We start from the raw sequence: 21,708 nt of genomic DNA, 5'->3' as shown, positions 1-21,708 counted from the left end.
CGAGCTGGCTGAAAACAGACCCGCGGGCTCTGTGGGGACAACGGAGAAGAGCGAGAGGGGAGGCAGGCCCTTACCTTGCGATAAGCGGGCCTGAAGCCATGGGCTAGTTTGCGCAAGCTGCCGAGGTCCCGCTGGAAACCCGTCAGCTCAGAGGCTGAGGCATGGTAGGTCTCACCCAGAGCCTGGCTGGAGTTCACCTGCTTCTGCCACAGCATGGTGCGGAGCGAGAGCAGTAAGTCACAAGCCAGTAGCTGGATCATCTACAGGGAGCAGCCCCCAGAGAGAAGACAGGGGAGGTAAGTTAGTGCCCATTGCCGAGCAGTCAGACGTACCCAGGGCTTGCAGCAGCAGCAGCAGCAGCAGCAGCAGCACCCTCCAGTGGGAGGCCGAGTGACTGGCCCACCTGAGCAGAACCCGGCATTTGGCAAAGGGAGTCTGCTGCTGGTGTGAGGTGCCAGACCAATGGCTCTGGAGACCGAAGTCCTCTACTGCATCTCAGAACAGGAATGGTGGGGCAGGTCCTGCTCAGAACCACCATTTCTTGCGTGTGTGCGAGGAAGTCCCCCTGCTAACAAAGCTAACGTGGCGAGTTGCTACGCCAGACGTATGGGTCTGCGACCTGGGTGCTGGTTCAGTGGGAAGTAGCTGGAGAGCTCCATACATGCTACAGAGCAGCCACCAAAACCCCCAGACAACCTCCAGTCACTAAAGCCAAGACAGACTCCAACCACCAGCTCAGCAGCAAAAGGCTCCATCTTTGGCCAGTCACCTGGAGCTGTCCTGCCCAGAAAACAAGTACCCTCAAGCCAGTCAGAGACCCTTATGGCCAGAGGCGGCACGTACGCCTACAGCAAGCACTTGCTGGGCCTCCCTGCAGCACAGACAACCTGCTCTGCACTGGTGCATTCACTCGCCGAAAGGAAACTTTGACCTGCACATTGAGTTTGATCCATTGGCCAAATGAAACCGGAAGCACCCTCTATAGCTGCACGGTGACGGACAGGCCTGCGTGGAGATGCCTAAGGCAGAGCTGCCCACCCCACCTCAGAGCTCCTTAGCGTCACCACCCTCAAAATGTTACACACCAAGAGGGTGATCCAAACAGAGCCAGCAGAATAGTCTTCCTAGGCAGCTTTCCCACACGAGGAGTGAGCAGGCCCTGGCTTACTGAGAGGTAGCAGGCTACAGGCCGGCAAGAGCTCTAGCAGGTGCAGAAAAGGGAGGCCTTGTGCCCACCCACACTTCCTGACTCCCACCCACTGTTGCTCCCAGGCAGGTGGGAGGGGTGTTAGCCTGTGCCACCCTGAGGAGGGCCTACCTGTGCTGCAGAAAGAGAGTGCCTCTGTACTGCACTGCAGAAACATTGCACAAGTACTGCCAGAACATGCAATGCAACTACAATGCACTACAGCTGCCCCCCAGCAAGAACGGAGGGGGCCAGAGCGTAGCATCCCACATGGCCCACAGGGAAGCCCGAGCTTTGTGGTGCTCTGAAAAGTAAAGACAGAGGCGCGCCCATGCAGAGAAGCGGCTTAATTCAGTCTTACTCCAGTGCAGAAGGGAACCGATGCGGTTCAGACCACGGCAAGCACCCTGCGCCAGAGCGGGACGGACCTAAGCCATCCTCGCTTGGCAGAGTTCTCAGAAGCAACCCCCCAGAGCAGAGCAGAGCAGAGCAGAGATGGGAGCCGCTACAGGAACAATACACTCAGGAGAAGTGACTAAGGTAACAAGGCAGGCAGGGGCAACAGACAAGCACCAAGCTGTGACCATGTGCCCCCACCACTGAGCAGGGAAAGACACCTCCACAGCAAGAGGAGCAGGGAGAGCAGCGTGGGAAGTCAACCTCTCCCTCTTCTCCAGTCACAAGTGTAGGGTATGGGGGAAACGGGAACTTCCCCAGCTCGGCACAGAGCAGATGGGGGGCGGTGGGGGAGGGTGACACGCCTTGAACTCCTCCGCAAGTGGAGGCCAGAGCAACGTTCTCCACAGCCAGCCTTGCAAAGCCTGCCTGGCAGCCGCCTGCAAAAACCAGGAAGGAAGCACAAGATAGCAGAGGACAACCCTGCACCCTTACGTTGTTGAGGCCAGTGTTAGAGATGCCACTGCTCATGTTGAGGCTCTTCCACAGGTGGCTGCTGGCCCTCTCACAGTGACCGAAGGAGCTCTGCTGTCCATCTGCCTTCCCTGACAGGGAGGCCTGCATGGCTTTGCACACGTGGAAGATGGCTTTCACCAGGGCGTTCCTGAAAGGAAGGGCGAGAGGGCAGGGCTCTCAAACAGCACCGTGTCCCCGACTTTGAAGGCAGCTGCTCTAACATGTTCCCGTCCAGCTCAAACAAGCCTTCACTGAGCCAACTTTCCCTCCTAAGGGGACTGAGTTCAGTGGTCTCAGCCTGCTCCCTGCCCCCGCCCCGTTGCTTCAGATCCCAAAGACACCAGCTATTCTGGCACAATTGGACTGCCAACCTGGGGAAGCTGCAGACTGGGATGGGAAGACCTGCAGCACTGGCAGATCCAAGGACACAGGGGTTCCCAACAGGAGGCCTATGTCCGTACACGTGCTTGTAGCGCTAGGAACACTGAAGGCTTGTCTACAGTTCTAGCAATACAGCTGCCCTGCCGGGACAGCGTCTCCCATCAGCATAGGCGCTCTGCCTCCCCAAGACACAGTAGCTATGCCAGGGGGAGAAGCCCTCCATAGCACAGCCTACACTTAAGCAACGTCACTTGTAACGCAGACCAAGCCTGAGCCTCCGGCTACAGGAGCCTACGTACAGCTGGACAACGGGGTTTTTGTCAGTGATGGGCGCTCGTTAGGAAAGCTCTATAGCCTTCCCCTCGCACAGCACATCAGCCGGGGCCACTGAGAGAAAGGACACAGGCGAGGACAGTCTCCCGCTATACCGTTTGTTCAAACAGCCCATACAGCGGCCTTAGAGCCCCACAGGACCTTCCCCAGTCCACTGCCTAGAGATCTCCAATACCAGCCCCAATCACCATGAACACTGCCAGGTGTGGGACACCTCCACACATGCCACTGCCTCAGCAGGCACTGAAGCAATCTCATTCCCATGCAGCGCTAGCAGGCTTCGCCCACAGGACAAGTGGCTACACGCGCCTGCCCCCCAGAACATCTGCTTTCACTGGGGCCGCCCATAGGCTTGTTTCTGGAACTATGTGGTGGGCTGGAGAAGGCAGGAGGCCCACGTACTCGGACATCTCCAGAGACTTGGGCATGCGCTCCACCTCCGCGAAACGGGACTTCACGCCTGCATCGTCCCCTCGGAGCCAACCGATCGCCATGGCGATGGCCGCTGACCACCACCGGCACACCAGATCAGGGCCTGCGGGAACAGGAAGACAGCATGGCAGCCGGGGAGCACGCAAGGCTGGGTTAAGTTCAGAGAAGCAGGAGGACGACGCCTGAGGCTTAAAACAGCAAGGGAAACGTCAGAGCCTCCGAACGTCGGCAGCCCAGCCAGGCCTCCCTGTCCTCACGCCAAGGGAGCCCGCAACGCGCGCCCCAGAAGACAAGCTGTCGTGAGCCAAGTTCTCTCCTCTCCGCCACAGAGCAGCGGCTCCAGCAGAACACACCACCCTGACTCCGAGATGAGCTCCCTGAATCATCTAACTACCCTGCGAATGGCTCCCCAGCACAGACCAGGCCCAGCCTCGGCAGGGACAAGGGTGTTTGCTTCTAACTGCCGGACCTACCTCTGGCTGCAGAAACCGTGTCTGGCCCACGATTAGCACTCGGGCCACGTGAGCAGGAGCCGCGTGCCGGGAGTGCCGCCTGCTGCTCTGCGCACGTGCCCCAGTGTGCGGTGGCAGCTCCGGCGAGTCCCCAGCATCGAGTTTGAGTGGAGTGGGTTAGAATGGGAGGCTGGGGGTGCCCAGCTCTGATGGAGGGGAGGGCACTGAGCCACATATTATAGTCTGTCTATAGACAGATAATATATAATATGTGGCTCTTTGCACCTCCATCCCTGTGGCTCTTAGTCCCCAGCTGGTTGGCCACCCCCGCTCTAGCCAATCCTGCTCTTGGGAGGCCCGAGGTCTTCCACCGGTCTGAGCTCCCCCACGAGATCTCTGCTCCTCTGTCTGTCGCACCCCTTCGCCTGCGTGCGTTTGCTCTTTCAGGGCTGGAAGCTCTCCAGGGCAGGAGGCTCCTTCGGGGAGTTTGGAAAGTGCCTCACACGCTTTGGGCACAGCAGCAGCATAAACAGCTACCACCACCCACTCGGCCCACCGGCAGCATCTTCGTGCCTTGTCCTGAACCACTCTATGTGGTGTGCTGCTGAACCACTGCATCCCACCCAGAAGAGGCTGCATGTCAGCAGAAACGGATTCCCCTGCCATTAATCAACCTCCAAGATGAAGGGTGCTTTACAAATGTGGGCCACCATTACACCTCCCTGCCAGAGCTAGAGGCTTTGGCCCACACCACTCACCCAGGGCCGACTTCAGCACCAAATTGCTCCTGAACGGTGGAGTCCCGCTGCCCATTGAGTCCACAAAGGAGTTGACTAGTTTCAGGTACTCCAAAGCGCTAGAGAACTCACTGGAAGTAGAAGCACAACAGACGTTCACTAAGCAGGAAGGCACAAGATGCCACGTTTACGGTGTCACAGTGTCGTAAGCTCTGCTGACAAAAGTGAGCGGGTCCACTGGTAGGTACCGAGTTCAAACCCTAAGCAGAGCCGGTTTGCTACAAGGTACCTTCCCCTGGCCTGGAAGAATGCGACTAGCTCAGAGGAAGCCCCACTGGGAGCATCTACGCTGCAGCCAGGTAAACAGACTCATGCCAGCACAACAACATCGCAGCTCCAGCGGACACACAAGCTGGGCACCGGAGCTCAGACCCAGGGGCTGGGCGGGCTTGGCTCCAGGTGGCTAGCTCAAGCGCCCACCGGAGCCACAAGCTCCACACAGCTCTTTTTAAATGTATTAGCAAGCACGTGTCTGTCTACTCAGACTGGGAGGCCCATTCCACCTGCACTGCAAAGGGGCCCACCTGGGTTGTGCTGAACGGAGGAGAGAGGCCAAGCTTAGGATTCTTCCAGAGCTCTCATCCCTCTGGTGTAACCACAGAGATATCAGCACTCAGGGCGCGTCTGCACTTCAAGCTGTGGGTGTTAGCGTCCAGCTCCGGAAGATCTAACCATGCCAGCAAGCATGGGGCTTGTTACCCTGGGTATGATCCTGGACCCACCCACCACCGCAGCAGCCATTCTGTTTTTAGCATGCTAGTTCAATCCACCAAAGTGCAGGGCTGTCTCTACACCTTCCAGCTTCAAGTGTAGACAGCTCCTCAGGCTCCACGGGGCAGAAGTAGCTAGTGCTTCACTGTCAGGGTAATCGGGCCAAGAGTGCACTCAGTACTAGCTCCACAATCACAGCTGACATGCTCTGCCTGCTCTGTATGTCAGGGGATCGATCGGTGGGAAAGTCAGGCCAAAACCCAAACCCTAGGGCAGGCTATGTATTATGCGAAGGAGTAGCTGGAACCAAGAGACAAGGACTGTGCGTAAGAAGCGTTGTGCGTAGGAAAGGCAACGTTCACTAACATTGTAATTAGCTCTTCAGACTTTACAGGTGCTATCTGGAAGCTGCCAGCCTCCTCTCCAGTATCTCGCCCCGGCTGACAGGAGGTGTGGCAGCATCATGAACCCATTACAGATAGGCTCGTTCCATGGATGTCTTGGGAGCCCACAGGGACTATATTCCGGCAAAGCCACCACAGCTACCAAATGTTCTTGGCCTTGCCCAAAGCCAGCACACGTTGTACTTACTCAATTCCTCTGTCTCCCCCACAGGGAGGATTTGGGTATTCTATCATCCATGGAAAGCTAGTTAGTATTAAGAGATACCCCTGGCAAGGAGAGACATGAGGCTACCTTTTCACAGCCCTCCACAGTGTACTACATGTGACCCTTCCGCCTCATTAGCGTTAGGGTGGCTTGTCCTACACTCGTCTCTCAGAGCTGGATTAAGTTGTTTGACACCCCTGATACTGTACTAGTGCTCAGATGCACCCACAAACATGTAACTAACCCTTTACTGTAATAAAAACTGTACTTCTCCCTGGCTGATGAGAAGGTGGGAAGCGTGGCGCCTCCTCAGCCCCCTTGTAGGGAAGAGATCATACAGAACTTCACAGATTTATGAGACACTTCGGACTGGCCTAGGACAAGGAATGACCAGAGTTGAATCCCAAACCAGATATGGCTCAAGACACACTAAGCATACTGTAAGCAATACTTCTCCTCCATTTCATTCAGATATGGAGACAGTCTACAGAGCCAAGGACCTCAAGACTCCAGCCAAAGTATGATCTGCCACTCACATTTATATATTTTAGTTTCATTTACATAGTTGGTAAACACCACCTAACAGCCTGGTTCCCAGCTGGCCAGTTTCCCAGGTGCTGGAAGCAGTGGAGAGCTGGGAGCCAGACAGCAGCCTGGCTCTGAGCTCCCCTCTCCTTGCAGAGCTGAGAAACTAACCAGGGCAGTGACCTTGGTCATTTTCCTGGCTCCAGCCAGTGGACTGGAGCCAGGGCAGCTTGGCTCCCTGCTCCCCTCCATTCCTTTGAGCCAGGAAGCTGACCAAGGCTGCTTGGTTGGACCTGGGAAACTGACCAGCCCATAGCTGGTCAGCTTCTCAGTTTCCTGCAAACAGGAAGCCAGGAACCAGGCTAAGAGGCCTTTCCCTCCCTTCCCACAGCCGCGCACCTGGGGGAAAGGAGGGAGAAGTCTCCAGCCACAGGGCTGCAGGTCTTCTCACCCCGCACCCAGGGACCCCGTGGCTGGCTCTGACGGCGAGCACTGACCAGCCAGCTTCCAGGTCTCTCTGCCCCCCTGCCAGGGATCCCGCAGCTGGCTCTGGTCCAGGCATAGGGTTTCCCTGCCCTTCTCCCCACAGCACTGTCTCCACCCCTCTCACTCAAAACACAGGATACACACATTTTGAATGTACATATCTCAGGGGATTACTGTACACTGTAACCTTCTACTGCAGTGGCTGTATTTATTTGTATTTACTTCTGCTATACTGCGCTTATGAAAAACACAACTAAAATTTTCTCATGTTAAAGGGACAGTTACTTGCGAGTTTGGGATAACAGAATGCCAGATATGAAAGTTTTCCATACAACTATGATTTCCCCTTCAAAATCCAAGTGGGAAGGGGGAGGTTTGGCAGGTCCTGAGTTCAGTCCCCACTGACAATCCCTGTAGCCCATCAGTCACATTGTCATTCTAAATTTGACTGAAAAGATGTAAGTAACTTAAGTAAATGATGAATGCAGCCTGTAATGCTTCAGAATACTGGGTCCCCCTCATCTACGACAGTAATAACCTAAGCATTGACACTTACCAGGACTCCTCCTCTTCCTCCTGTCCCACAGCCCCCTTCCTGGCTGGAGGCTTCACCAGGGAATCCACAGCTCTCTCCAACAGGTTCTCACAGAATGCCTGGTGAACCTGGGCTATGGGATCAGCTGGAAAGAAGAGAACAAGAGTCTTGCTCTTCTTAGTTCACAAGCCCAGGAACAGCAAGACCAGCTGGCGGAGGGAAGCACATTCAAAGGCAGAAATAGAAGGAAGCAGCAGGAGGGATACTCTTGAGGGGCAGGTGCAGGGACCAAAAACATCCTCAAAAATATCAAACTTCTGACTTATTCAACGTGGCCCTCCATACCTCGGTTTGCTTGTTTGTTATAAGAGATCTTAGCTCCGCAGAGCCAGCCCACACATCCCGATCACAAAAGCCACTGCATCCATGCAAAAGACTGGGTATGGCACTGGTCCAAAGAGAAGGGGTCAGGGTCTCACCCTACCACTTGCTCAGACCCACTCCTGCAGTGGATACTGGTGTGCTGTGTGACAGGAGGGTGGGGGCTGGACTATGTGCGGAAACAGTATGCGATAGGGAAGGAAAGGATTAAACCTGCCCTTTTGCCTACCAGCTGTGGAGGAAGTTTCCTACAGGGTGACCTTGACTGTGGGGGTGTTCAAGAATGGGCAAATCCTCTGGGACCAGATGCTGTAAGCTGCCCCAGATATCAGAGGGGAGAGAAGATTCCCTGTATATGATGTTGGAAGAGCACACATTCAAGGAGGTCAGACACACAGGGACTCTTACCAGGGTTTCTTGGGGCACAGTACAGGCTCTCCTTTGTAGCAGATGTCACTGTCCAGCTCCGTTCCACAAAAAATCTCTGACCTAGCGGGTGACACAGCCAGCGTAGGGAGTCAGGAATCGCACTCCGCTCTGAGCTGCACAGGCTCTGGGCCTTATTTAAGAAATAACTCTGGGGAGAAAGCAGAAGCCAGGGGGTTAGAATGGTACCAAGGGGATGTGGAGAGATGTGCAAACATCATACATTTGGCTCAGGGACAGCAAGTGCAGCGATAAGATTCATTACACTCATTACATTCATTATAAATAATTCCAATTGCATGGAATTGTTAGGCATCACAGTGAGAATATGGGTGCAGATACACAATGGGGAAAACTGAGGAGTCTAAACCCATCAAATAGGCAACTAATAGACAATCAGATGATTGTATACAGTATTACTGTACAGTAAACCTCGGAGTACAATCTCTTATGAAAGCAGGTCATACTAGGGAGATTAATAGGTGGAAAAATACACAGGACTGGAATATTGGTATGGAAGGGTACAGCTTACTCAGGAAGGACAGGCAGGGTAAAACAGGGAGGTGTTGCCTTATATATTAAAAATGTGCACACCTGGACTGAAGTGGAGATAGATGCAGGTGACAGACACGTTGAGCATCTCTGGGTTAGGCTAAAAGGGGTAAAAAAACCACACACCAATGGCGACATCAAGCTAGATGTCTACTACAGATCACTTACCAAGATAAAAAACAAAGAGGTGGAGAACAAGGCTTTTTTTAAGTAACTAACAAACAATCATCCAAAGCACAGGATTTGGTGGTGATGGGGGACTTCAGCTATTCCAATGTATGTTGAGAAACTAACATAGTGAGGCATAGACTATCCAGAATGTTGTTGATGCAGCCCAAAAACTATTTATTTCAAAAGGTGAAAAAAGCTACCGGGGGAAGCAGTTCCAGATCTGATTTCACCAAATAGGGAGGAACTTGTTCAGAATTTGAAAGCGGAAGGTAGCCTGGGAGAAAGTGACCACAAAAATCCTAGAGTTCATGATTCTAAGAAACAGCGAAAGGGAGAAACAGCAAAACAGACAATGGATTTCAGAAAGGCAGATTTTGATAAACCCAGAGGGAGCTGCTTGGTAAGATCCTATAGGAAGCAAGACTAAGAGGAGAAAACAACTGAAGAGAGTTGGCAGTTTTTCAAAGGGACACTACTGAGGGTCCCAAAGCAAGCTATACCACTGCGTAGGAAAGGCCACCTGCGTAGGAAAGAAAGTACGGTAAAAGACCACCTTGGCTTAGCCAGGAGATAGGACTTGATTCTGAGATCATGCACTATCAAAAGTGGAAATTAGAAGTAATTAAAGCATGAATATAAGCAAACCATACAGGTATGCAGGCACAAGACTAAAAAGGCAAAGGCACAAAATGAGCTCAAACTAGCTAGAGACATTAAGGGTAACATGAAGACATTCTATAAAACATATTAGAAGCAAGAGGAAGACCAAAGACAGGGTAAGGCTCACTGCTCACTGAGGAGGGAAAAAAAAATATCTGGAAACTTGGAAATGGCAGAGGTAATTAACGACTTCTTTGCTTCGGTCTTCACCAAGAAGCCTGATGCAGAAATGTCTAACATGGTGAATGCTAGTGGGAAGGGGGTAGTTTTAGGGGATAAAATAAAAGAACAAGTTAAAAATTACTTCAGGGCCTGATGAAATGCATCCTAGAATACTCAAGGTGCTGATAGAGGAGGTGTCAGAACTTTTAGCTATCATCTTTGCAAAGTCCTGGAAGTTGGGAGAGATTCCAGAACAGTGGAAAAGGGCAAAACATAGTGCCCATCTATAAAAAGAGGAAAAAAAAAACAACCCAGGAAACTACAGACCAGTCAGTTTAACTTCTGTGCTAGGAAAGATAAAGGAGCAAGTAATTAAAGAATTCATTTGCAAACATCTGGAAGAAAATAAAGTGATGCTAAAAGCCAGCCTGGATTTGTAAGAACAAATCACGTCAGATCAGTCTAATAGCTTTCTTTTAAAGAATAAAAAAATCTTGCGGATAAGGGAGAAGCAGCAGATGTGGTATACTTAGACTTCAGTAAGGCATTTGATACAGTCTCGCCTGATGATCTTATCAATAAGCTGGGCAAATACAACTTAGATGGGGTCACTATGAAGTGAGTGAGTAACTGGCTGGAGAACCATTCTCAAAAGAGTAGTTATTAATGGTTCGCAGTCATACTGGAAGGGTGTAACAAGCGGGGCTCCATAGGGATCTGTTTTGGGACTGGTTCTATTCAATATCTTAATTAGTGATGTAGATATTGGCATAGAGAGTACGCTTATTAAGTTTGCAGATGATACCAAGCTGGGAGGGGTTGCAACTGCTTTGAAGGATAGGGTCGTAATTCAAAATGATCTGGACAAAACGGTCTGAGGTAAACAGGCTGAACTTTAATAAGGACATATGCAGAGTACTCCACTTAGGAAGGACCAATCAACTTCATACCTACAGAATGGGAAGCTACTGTCTAGGAAGGAGTACTGCAGAGAGGGATCTAGGGGTCACAGTGGACCACAAGATAAACATGAGTCAGTGTGATGCTGTTGCAAAAAAAGCAAACAAGATTCTGGGATGCATTAACAGGAGTGTTGAGAGCAAGACACAAGAGGTCATTCTTCCACTCTACTGTGCACTGATTAGGCCTCAGTCGGAGTACTGTGTCCAGGTCTCGGCACCACAGTTCAAGAAAGATGTGGACAAACTGGAGAAGGTCCAAAGAAGAGCAACAACGATAAAGGTCTAGAGAACATGAGCTATGAGGGAAGCCTGAAAGAACTGGGCTTGTTTAGTTTAGAAGAGAAAAAACTTAGAGGGGATATAGTAGTCATTTTCAAGTACCTAAAAGAAGATTACAAGGAGGAGAGAGAAAAAAAAGTGTTCTTCTTGGCCTGTGAGGATAGGACAAGAAGCAATGGGCTTAAACTGCAGCAAGGGAGGTTTAGGTTGGACGTTAGGAAAAACTTCTTAACTATCAGGCTGTTTAAACACTGGAATAAATGTACATAGGCAGGTTGTGGAATGTCCATCACTGGAGATATTTAAGAGCAGGTTAGATAAACATCTATTAGGGATAGTCTAGAGTAGTGCTTGGGTCCTGCCATGAGGGCAGAGGAGAACTCAATGACACCTCGAGGTCTCTTCTGGTTCCAGTGTTCTATGATTCTTTGATGAGTGAGCAATGCATTAACCCTGTATGAGGAATTATGGATGCTTGCTGATATCATGCTTTAAAGTGCATAACCAAATGAAGGGAGCAATAGGTTCTCTCCCTGACAGGAGGAAAGGCACCTGCCTCCCTTTCTCCAGTGTAAATTAAGGAGTGCAGTATCACAACAACGGAAGCACCATTGACATGCAAATCAGCAGGGGGATGTAAAGAACACAGGAAGGGAAGAACAGCAGGAAACCCCCCTGGGTTTTGGTAAGATAATGAATTGGGGGTGGGGGAAAAAGGGCATCTGAATTATCCAGCACCTGGGGAGAGGTCTCAAGGGGGCCAGAATTCTTGAAAACACAAACACTGGATTAAACTTTAGGTGACAATCCTCATTCAAGCAGGTTTCTAACCCGCTTAGGTTAACTTTGTCTAAGAAGCACATTTTTGCTTATAGCTCTCTCTTTATGCCATATTGTCAGTAAGACAAACTTCCTTTTACTTGTACTTTAGCTCCAGCCAGTACACTGATTGAAATAAGAATGTTTGGCAAACCCCAGTTAAATTAATGAGCTGCAGTGTATCATCTCACTAAAGAAGTGACAACCTGAACTTCAGAGAGAATTTGGTAAAGGAGGAGACATCTCTGGGGAATTTAGGAGTCAAGGTTCACTGTTATCTGCAAGACAAGGTGGACTGGCGGAGTCCCAGAGTTTTCTGGCCTGGCAGACAAGCTGGTACATCAGGGAACTGTCACACAGTTTTGTTGCAACACAGCAGTCACTTCCAGAGGTCGAAAAGGGGAAGGCAGTAGCTCTCAGTTTTGGTAACCCCAGCAGACCGTCACAGGAACATGGATCTGGGGAAATTTGGGACTGGGAGGGTGTTGGGGTCACTGTGCTGGAAGTAACTACGTGGGAGAAGACAGATAGTGACCTGTGTGCTTGTAGGCTAGAGATCTCACATCACTCAAGGCACACAAGCTGCAGGGCAGGTGGTGACAATCTCTCACTGGTCTGGTTGAACCTCAAAGTGTCACAAGGCCAAACTACTCCCCCCCTTGGTGAATCAGTGATTGGAGATACACAGACCTGCCCAGCTCAGGGCTCTGCTGGGAAGCACTGTAGGGAGAATTACAGGATCCACTCACCGCCAGGAAGCCCAGTTTGCCTCCGCAGCGGGTTTTCAGGCCAACAGCAGCTGTCAGGTGGATCTCCGCCATCATGCTGGGAGAGATCTTCTCCTCTGCGCACTCAGCCAGATTCACAGCACATAGGGCCATGTGCAAACCTGAGTAGGCTGAGCTGGATGGAAGTTTACCTGCACCAGAAGAGGAGAAGAATTCACCTCTTTTACGTGGTCATCATGCAAGACAGATCCTACTGCAATGAATACAATTGCCATGCTTCTCACATCCTGTACCCTACAGAGCCTAGCCCACCTTGGCAGAAAACACTTCAATTGCCAGCTTCCTTGGAGGTCCAGAACCAGACAGGTATCTGCATGGCATACTCCAGAAGGGCAGGAAATTGCTTGGAGTGATCCAAGGTGGACTAATCAGCATTAACATGCTAGAACTGGCAATGGGCCACTTAGGCTGCACATCGGCATGTCAGTGGTTTGCTAGACTGGGAATTATTCTACCCAAAGTAGTGGAGGAGAGCTCCACTCATCACCACAATGCCCAAGGCTGGGCAGTGTGTGCGTATGCATGTGAGCAGGGCTTTAGAAGTGTACCACACCTACTGGCAGGTACAAGCACAAGATTAGCAGAAAACACACTATTCCCCAAGTTTGATTTTTGGTGGTTCTTCCAGTGATTAGCTGGGCACCTGCTTCCACTTGCCCTTCTTACATGACACGAGTGGATTTGACACCGAGTTCCCACCAGCAGCAATGAACGCTGACAAGACTCGGTACCGTTCTCAACGTGCTGCATGAGACAGCTCCAAGCAGCAGCAAAGACCCCAAGCTGCCTTTCTGCAAGCAGCACGGCATCCGGCCCTGCTGTTCATGCCTAGAAGGCTGCACCACATTAAGGACTAGAAACAGCACGTCATTTCAGTGAAAGCTAAGATTCCACACCAGTTAATGGCAGCTGCCTGGGAAAGCCTCTTCCTCGCCAGGAAACGAGACGATATTCCGAGCCCACGGTATATGGATCTTTTAGCGTGGAAGCCTGGTGGGCAGACCACAGCAGCTGTGTAACAGCAGATACTGCAAGCTGCGTTTCAGGGCAGGGGACTCAGAAGCCCCGGGTTTATTGGGGGGGGGGGGGGGGAACAAAAAAAAAAAAAAAAAAACACACACCATGAAATTTAGGCTGGCACAACCAATCTGCAATCTGTGCAGGGCATCTGCTTGCAAAACATGCCACAGGGAATTCTGTAGCCCATCCATGAGACAATGGCAAAGGAGTCAGGCTACCAGGTTACTATGTGGTTAACTCCCTGACCAAGTGCACACGCTTCCATTTTGTGGTGCAGATGGCATATTAGAAGAGTGTTCAATCAGGCCAACAGAAGCCCTGGACCTGTCTTACAGACCCCAGCACCTCAAAGGTGGTGCTACAGCCTCAGGAGCGGCGGTGCTTACTGAGCCAGCCTCCTGGAGGGCATTGTTCCTTTGGGACGTTTCAAGTCAGTCTGTGTGTAACTTGCCCCTTGAGCTGATTTGGAGCAAGCAGGCCAAGGAGCCCATCCCACACCCAATGAAAAGGGCATAAGAACGGCCATACTGGGTCAGACCAAAGGTCCATCCAGCCCAGCATCCCATCTGCCGACGGTGGCCAATGCCAGGTGCCCCAGAGAAGGAGAACAGAAGACAATGATCAAGTGATTTATCTCCTGCCATCCATCTCCTGCCCTTGTTCTGAAGGCTAGGGCACCATACTTTATCCCTGGCTAATAGCCATTTATGGACCTAACCTGCAAAAATTTATCAAGCTCTTTTTTAAACCCTAATAGAGTCCTGGCCTTCACAGCCTCCTCGGGCAAGGAGTTCCACAGGTTGACTGTGCGCTGTGTGAACGGCCTCATTTTGTCAGGAGAAGACAGTCCCTCTGCAACCTCTGCCCATACCTGTGATGTGAAGCTGATGGAGCTTGTGATATGCCAGAGCTGCGTCCCGTGCGCTGGTCTTGGCCTCATCCTCAAAGCCAGCCGCAGCCTCTCTTGCTGGCTGTCGCTGGGAAGTTCTCTTCAGCAGCCAGCGTACCAGCCCCAGCTTCTGCAGACTGTAGCGGATCACATTCCAGGACAAGCTGCAGGCCAAGTCCAAGCGGGACGCAGGCAGCGCTCGGCCCAGAACAGACAGACAGATCTGCAGATTTGAGGCAGCCGCTGCAAAATCCTCCTGAAAACACAACCAAAGATCAAACAAATAAAGCTCCTTTGAACTGGTGAAGAAGGCTGCACTGACAGGGAACCACAGGCTTCTACTTACCCCTAGAACACATACAGCCTGGGCACAGGCTCTGCAAGCTTCTTCCACAGCCACTGCCCCAGCCATAGAGCCCCACCTCCAGGAACCTGGGAGCTGAGTATCCCTGACCCAGGCAATCAGACACCTCTCAGCCGAGTGCCAGCATAGGCTTTTTGAGGACTCTCATCCATTAGGAACTACACAGACTAACTACTCAAGGTTAGCACTGGCTCCTCAGCTGATGTCAATCAGCAAATCTTCACAGACTTCAGTACAGACTGGCCCCAGCTGAGCTCCATATCTAACACGGGAACATGCCAAGTGCCGACAAAACACAGGGACAGAAAAGCCGCATGATGAAATTGGGACAAAACAGCTGGAAGCACTGGGCCCCCCCCACTATCAAAACTAGCCACTGCTTCAGTGCTGGAGAGCAGTACAGAAAATGCTCCTCTCAGGCTGGAGGTCCGGGGAGCTGTGATGGCATAAAACAGGGAGCCTATCCCAGTGGGGGTGCCGCCGTGGAAAGCTGTCCACTGGCAGCAAGTTGATCGTGTCAGTCTAGTTCTTAATGAGAGAAGTGCCTATGTTAAAAACACCCCAAGCAGCGCAGCTCACCCTTTGCTGGCCAAGTACTGAGTGGGAATGAAGACTGAACTCCCCCCTGTCCTGCAGAGGCTGCCCCACAAGGCAGCAGTGAGGCACAAATGGAAGGGCTACAGATGGGAGGCTTACAGTGCTGCTGTCTGTGCTACCTGTTAGCTGTCTGATGTCTCATGCAGACAGATGTCCTGATGGGCACCAATTCTCTCCATTTTCCCAGTTCAAACTGCACAGAAAAGTTAACACTAGAACCAGGGGCATTCTCCCAAGCCCCAGCCATCGGCACCACCAGAGGAGGGAAGGGCAGGATTCGCCCTGCAAAACAAGAGGTTGCTTTACCCTAGCCAAATCCAAGTCAGCTTGCTTGCGATGCCGCCAGAACATCACAGAGGAGCGGGAGTGCAACCGGGTCACCGGCTCCCCGTGCACAAGCAGCTTTACGAACACACTCAGGACAATTACACCGTTCACCAGCCACAGCAGCAAAGTGGGCAGCACCCAGCCAAACCAGCCGCTGGCACCTGACAGAAAGAGAAAAATGGAGAGATCTCAGTCTGCATAGCACAAGCATGGCCGGCACCAGGTGATAAACCTGTCCAGCCCTATGTCAGCACAGCACTGCACTCCAGCTGAAGAAGAAAGATTTGGTTTTCTTCAAGTGACTATAAGGGATTTATTTCCTCATCTGAGCACAGACTTGGACATTTGTAACACACAGAAAAAATATTCTCATTTCACAAAGTTAATTAAAACAAAAGAAAACCTAAAGTTTCCACTTGAGGGGAGGCTGGCACAAGTGGCTCTACTGAGCAACTGGGATCCCCAGAATGCTTGATGCCTGAAAGGGACAGAGTCAGATCACAGGAGTGGAAGAGGCCATCTAGTCCAGTTTCGTGCACTCCTGGCAGAACTAAGCATCAATATTAATGAAATGCACAAAGGTAAGTTAGTGCAATATGAAGACCGCATAGTTACAAGTCAGGGAATTGCAGAGATCCCTACAGTGTTGCTGGTCCTTGTTAGAAACGTAGTTACCACATTTCTGTGCAGGCTGTCAAACCCATACCAGGAACCAAACATCCTGGCGAACCTGACCCAGTCCACACTGCAGCAGGAGGAGACTTCACTTCGACTTTAACTTTCACTTAATTTGTAAGTTATGAAAAATGACCTGAGAAATACATCCTAGATAGTCATTAGAAAGCTGATCTTTCTGGGAATAGAAAAGTGACCTAGTTCAAAACTCCCAGGCATCTGTCCAATCATGGCAGCATGCACTGGCAAGAGATGTAAGCTGCCTTCTGGCAGATCACTGAGCTGTTTAATTTTACCATCCCACGTTTTCCTCTTGTAAAAGTACTAATCTTGCCAAAGCACTCAATAGCCTCGCCAGGTCTCAGACCTCCCACTTCACCATGGTTCTGGCTCACTATTACAAGATTTTGTGAAGAAAGGAGGCTTCACACACTATGAAAGTCTGTTTTTCAGCAGTTACCTGACTCAATGGCCAGCACATTCCTTCCAGAGCCATGGTGTCCAGGGCTCTCTGGTTCGGGCATCCCTTGGCCCTCCAGGAGGGATGTCAGAGGGTTGAAGGAGAGGCAGAGGAATGTGAGCGCACAGAGGAGCATTCGAGAGCGATCCACCATGCCCAGGGCCACAGGGGGAGAGTCAGGTTCATCTTTAACCTTCATGAAGGGCAGAGAGAAGAGGTAACTCTAAACACATTGTGAACAGCAAGAAAAGTGTGTGTGCGCGTGTGTGTGCGCGCGCGTGTGTTTGCGCGTCAGGGACAGACAGACACTCTCACGCACCATGAGTTCCACTGCATCGGCTACAGCCACCAAGAACCCCGGGAAAGCCTTTCCTGGCAGAGTAGCAGAGCCAAGAGCAGCTAAAGTGACCAAGCTTCACTCTGGCCCCCGACATTTCAGTTTTTGATTTTTTTTTTTTTTTTTTTTTTTTTTTTTTTTTTTATTTTTATTATTTTAGGCCAGCACTTATCTTCCATTGACACCACCTTGCCCTGCCGCAGGCCCAGCCTAACACTCATCTTCGAAGGATTTTGTAGGTGTCACAACTATCAGATAACAGCTAGGCAGGCGGTGAGTTAATGCTGCAACTACTCATGGGTTTACTGCCTGTAGTTTGCGTAAATATATGCTGTTGCTGATAACGCCTCCTCTCTTCCCTCATCTCCTATTTCATCCATGGCTCTTATCTTCTATACTAAAAGCTCTCGGAGGTAGGATTTTTATGACGTATATCTGTACACAGCCTAGCATAATGCCACCTAGCATGGTTGGAGCCTGCACTGCTGTTGTAATACAAGTAAACAAAAGTGGATTTTGGCTCCCTGCTAAAAGAGAGGCCCTTTTAGAAGAGGGTCATGCCCCATCCAGAGTGTATCTGCTTCTTCTCCCACACCATTCTTTCCTGTGGGGAACCTCTGCACTCCCTGCAGCCCTACTCTTCAAAGTTCTGTCGGGCCAGCTCCTGAATGACCAGCAGCTGGCACTGCTGAGGACAATGAGTATCTAAAGTCCCGTCCATACACATCTCTTGAGCGCCAAGCCACCTTGCTTTTCTGTTAACTACCATTACCTTTGCGTCATCCAGGAGCGGGCTTCCTGGCTCAGAGTCAATGGAATAGGGGGAGAAGCCCTCCTGGGACCCCGAGTCCGAAGCCGGGGGAGACATCAGGAGAACATTTTGGTTGAAGTCATCTATCTTCAGGTCCACGTCTGTGTCCACGAGACTGCTCAGGTCAATGCCCTTCAGCAACTCTGCAAAGTTAAGATTCTGTTTACTACACAGCTCTCAACCACCCCTGTGCCTGCTCACTCTGTTCAGCTGGCCAGAGAACATGAGCCAACGCAGATTTGATTTCAAATGCAACCTAACTCCACCGGCACAGAGGGTAGGAGAAAGTGCATGCTCATGCTTCCTGTCCCATTCCTGCCTGCCCCTGACAACTTACTGTTTTTCTGGTTAGCCAGCTTCAGAACCATGTTCTCCTGTCTCAGCTTATGGTTGACCTGCTGGAGGTATTTAATGTAGTCGATGGCTTTCCTCAGGACACCCGATTTGTGCATCTGCATGAAAGTAACAAGAAAGCAGTTTATAAAAGCAATCACATTAACCAGAAGACCATCTGCCCTGAGCATGTGATATACAGAGAGAGGAGAAAAATGACCATCCAGTAGCACTAAACACAGCCACTGAATGTGTCAGCACTAAGATCAGGAAAGATTACACTTTCAAAAACAGAGTGGCTTGCTAAGGAGAGGGGTAGTCGCTGTGTCTGGGAATTGCCAGGGGGAATTAACATTTATTGGAAACAAACACTGAAGCCAGTTTAAGAACCCCAGAGTAAGGGTACAGCTATACTCCCTGGGAGATCAAGCCAGTCAGAGTCAGTCTTCCGAAGTTCGATCCCACATGCCTAGAGGGGACGTGCGAAATCAAACCACCGGGGTTGACAGTCAAGCCCTGTATGCCTCATCATCATCATCATCATCAGGAGACATTTACATTCTAACACTGCATTTGTATGTTTTGGATTAAGGCTAGACCTGAACTCTTAGGCCAGATCTACCCTGGACGTTAATGTCAAGTGTAGATAAAGAATTCCAGCTACGATAATTGCATAGATGGAACTGACACATCTGTGATCAACTGACCTGGCTGTCCTCAATGAGGGTGGTCGACGGAAGAAACTCTCCCTCAGTGAGGACAGCCAGGTCAGGTCAGTCACAGATGCGTCAACTCCAGCTATGCAATTATTGTAGCTGGAATTCTGTATCTACACTCGACATTAACGTCCAGGGTAGATCTGGCCTAAGAGTTCAGGTCTAGCCTTAATCACAAAACATACAAATGCATAGCTAGAATGTAAAGGGGCTTCTTTCAGGGGAGCCAACTCTGATGGGTTAACACTACGACCATTTCTCACTCTTCCATTCGCCCACTGGGGGAGATCCTGAGCAAGTCCCATAACTTCTTTGTGCCTCAGTTCACTTTTAGCATTAGAACCAACAGTAATCGTCAAAAACCAGAGCAACAAGGTATCAAACTGCCCAGTTCCACGTAAATAAGTTTTCTATTTCTACAACTTTAATTCCAAAGCAGTTTTGAGACAGGTTAAAAGGATTCAGCTATTTATCATGAAAATGCAGCAACCTAATAGCACTGTACAGTTAAGAAAGGACGCGAATAACTTACTGAAGCTACAAGGAAACTGTTAACAATGAAATCAGCCAGACTGGAATTTGGCCAGAAAGCTATTTAACACAGCTAACTCTTACAAGGGGCCCTGGGAATTTTTAACCGCCAAGACAGGTTATGTCAGGTGGTTTAAATACCTCAGGTTTCCAGCAAAAGTGCCCTTAGCATGACAGTGAAACACTGAGTCAGTAATATTTTGATTCATGAATTTTTCTTGGCAGTCTTCTACCCCAATAAAATAAATATTAAGAACAGCTAAGGTCTCCCCACCTAAGCACTAGGGCAGGATTCTTATCTAACACATCCAGAAGTTAGAGGGCTGCAGGCCACACAGTCTTAGTGACTGCGGCTTTCATCTCTTTACCTTGGCATCTGTTCCCATGACCAGGTCCTTCAGCTCAATGATCTTGTCATTTATAGAGGAGCGATACCTCTTCTCAATGATATTATGGGTTGTCCTCCTCTCTCCTTCTTTGGGCGGTTCTGGCTGCTTGACCCCAGCAGGCACCTGCTTGATAGGCACCTTTTCTTGTCCCATCATCATGGGCATGGTAGTCAAAATGGTCCCATTGCTGCCAACTAGGGTCTAAAAAGGCAGCAGACAAGCAGCATTACTAGTAACAGCCACCATACACATAACATGTGGGCCAAATGTGAAAAAGGGGGGGGGTCTGAAAAATGAAATTATAGTTTACAGAGACCAAGAAAATATGCCCACCTCATCTCTATAGATGTCCCACCCTGTCCCCAGGTCTAGCGCAAAAACTGTAGTAAGAGCAATAACATCATCCATCTCAATAAACTGTATTGAGACAGTACTCCCTTCTCCACGATTCTTGACCTAAGACTTTTCACCAGTGTTGAGTCACTTTCATTTGAAGACATGAAAAATAAACCTAGGATCCTGACGGCTCCCAGAATCCTTTGTACTACCCAATGGCTTGCCAAAGCCACCTTTCTACAATGTAAAACAAAGCTGTTTGAGAGTCCCTTTGGGGGAGAAGCAGGGAAATGATGTGTAATTCTACCAGTTAACAAGCAGGGCCCAAGGTTTCTATTTCACTGCTCTTTTATATGGATTGTGCTGCTCAGCCAGATGGGATTTTGCAAGATGGAACATCAACTCCTCTGCTGAACAAGTCAATATTTTGAGAGTACTATGTACAGTTTGCTACCAGCACCCAATAAACCCAGCTAACATACCAGAACAAGTCAGTGGTTAATCTAGGTACGTCAATTTGTTTCTAACCTCGGATGTGTGCGAAGAAACAGAAACCCATTCATCATGAACTGGTCTATGCAACACTAGAATTGCTTCAGGAGAAAGCCGGAAAATTTCACTGAGTCAGTGACCTGTTTCGGCATGCCCGAAAGCTCCTGTCATCACTATTACAGTTAAGTGTCACTGAGGATGCTGTTCAGATGGACGCCTGCTTTTGATATTTACCAAGTCACCTGCCTCAGTAATAGCCGGGAGCAGCACATTTCACAGACTCTGCATAGAGGTTTCTTTGGGCTATTTTAAGTTTGCTGCCTTTTAATGATGACTTGTTCCACTGAGGCTTAAAATGGCTGTGGATTACCACATGTTCCTCTCCACTAATGAGGAGAAAAGATAAACAGGAGACAACCCTTGGTCTTTGCTCTCTGGTCAGCAGAAACGGTCAAAAATGCACAAACAGCACATGCGACGGTGGTGGAACAGAGAGGCCATTCTTCACCCCAGGCATGCCAAGGGCAGCACCAACTCCCTCCCATTTTAACTCTTGGAGAACATTAACCAACACCTAACAAAAAAGAGACAAAAACTTAGAGGAAAGGTTCATACCGGTACCTGCAGTGCTGTTGTCTGAATAGGGGTGGTCAGTGCAGTGAGGGCAGGGTTATGAACGGCAGCCACGACTGGATTCCCATCTGCCTTCAAAGTTGTCAAGACAAGAGAATCTGTCTTTATGATCTGAGGCTGAACCAGAACCTAAGGGTTACAGAATATGAGTACACAGGGGTTGAGCAACAGGAAACACAGCTTTGTCTTCAGTAACTACAAATCTGTTACATGACAGATCCATGTGACCACATGAAGAC

At 50.0% G+C, this 21,708-nt stretch overlaps 1 protein-coding gene across 3 annotated transcripts in view; it reads right to left on the bottom strand.

Annotated features, from left to right (window-relative positions):
• Positions 1-21,708, bottom strand: part of SREBF2 (sterol regulatory element binding transcription factor 2) — a 42,661-nt gene that overhangs the window by 4,815 nt on the left and 16,138 nt on the right. For 2 of the 3 annotated variants that reach the window (XM_075010224.1, XM_075010238.1), the window contains exons 4-17: positions 21,452-21,598; positions 19,988-20,209; positions 18,377-18,491; positions 18,001-18,182; positions 16,892-17,084; positions 15,736-15,917; positions 14,451-14,724; positions 12,521-12,690; positions 8,149-8,317; positions 7,381-7,504; positions 4,455-4,564; positions 3,215-3,347; positions 2,078-2,246; positions 75-260 (exon numbers count right to left, since the gene is read on the bottom strand). In XM_075010224.1, the coding sequence (XP_074866325.1) occupies positions 75-260; positions 2,078-2,246; positions 3,215-3,347; positions 4,455-4,564; positions 7,381-7,504; positions 8,149-8,317; positions 12,521-12,690; positions 14,451-14,724; positions 15,736-15,917; positions 16,892-17,084; positions 18,001-18,182; positions 18,377-18,491; positions 19,988-20,209; positions 21,452-21,598 (2,376 nt within the window). The remainder of the gene's footprint in view (positions 1-74; positions 261-2,077; positions 2,247-3,214; positions 3,348-4,454; positions 4,565-7,380; positions 7,505-8,148; positions 8,318-12,520; positions 12,691-14,450; positions 14,725-15,735; positions 15,918-16,891; positions 17,085-18,000; positions 18,183-18,376; positions 18,492-19,987; positions 20,210-21,451; positions 21,599-21,708) is intronic. The other variant, XM_075010228.1, reaches the window with a different exon arrangement.

This window comes from Carettochelys insculpta, chromosome 1, assembly GCF_033958435.1.
Source record: "Carettochelys insculpta isolate YL-2023 chromosome 1, ASM3395843v1, whole genome shotgun sequence".
Classification (NCBI taxonomy): Eukaryota; Metazoa; Chordata; order Testudines; family Carettochelyidae; genus Carettochelys; species Carettochelys insculpta.
Note: the sequence above shows the minus strand (reverse complement) of the source record. Positions and strands in the feature narration are given on the sequence as shown.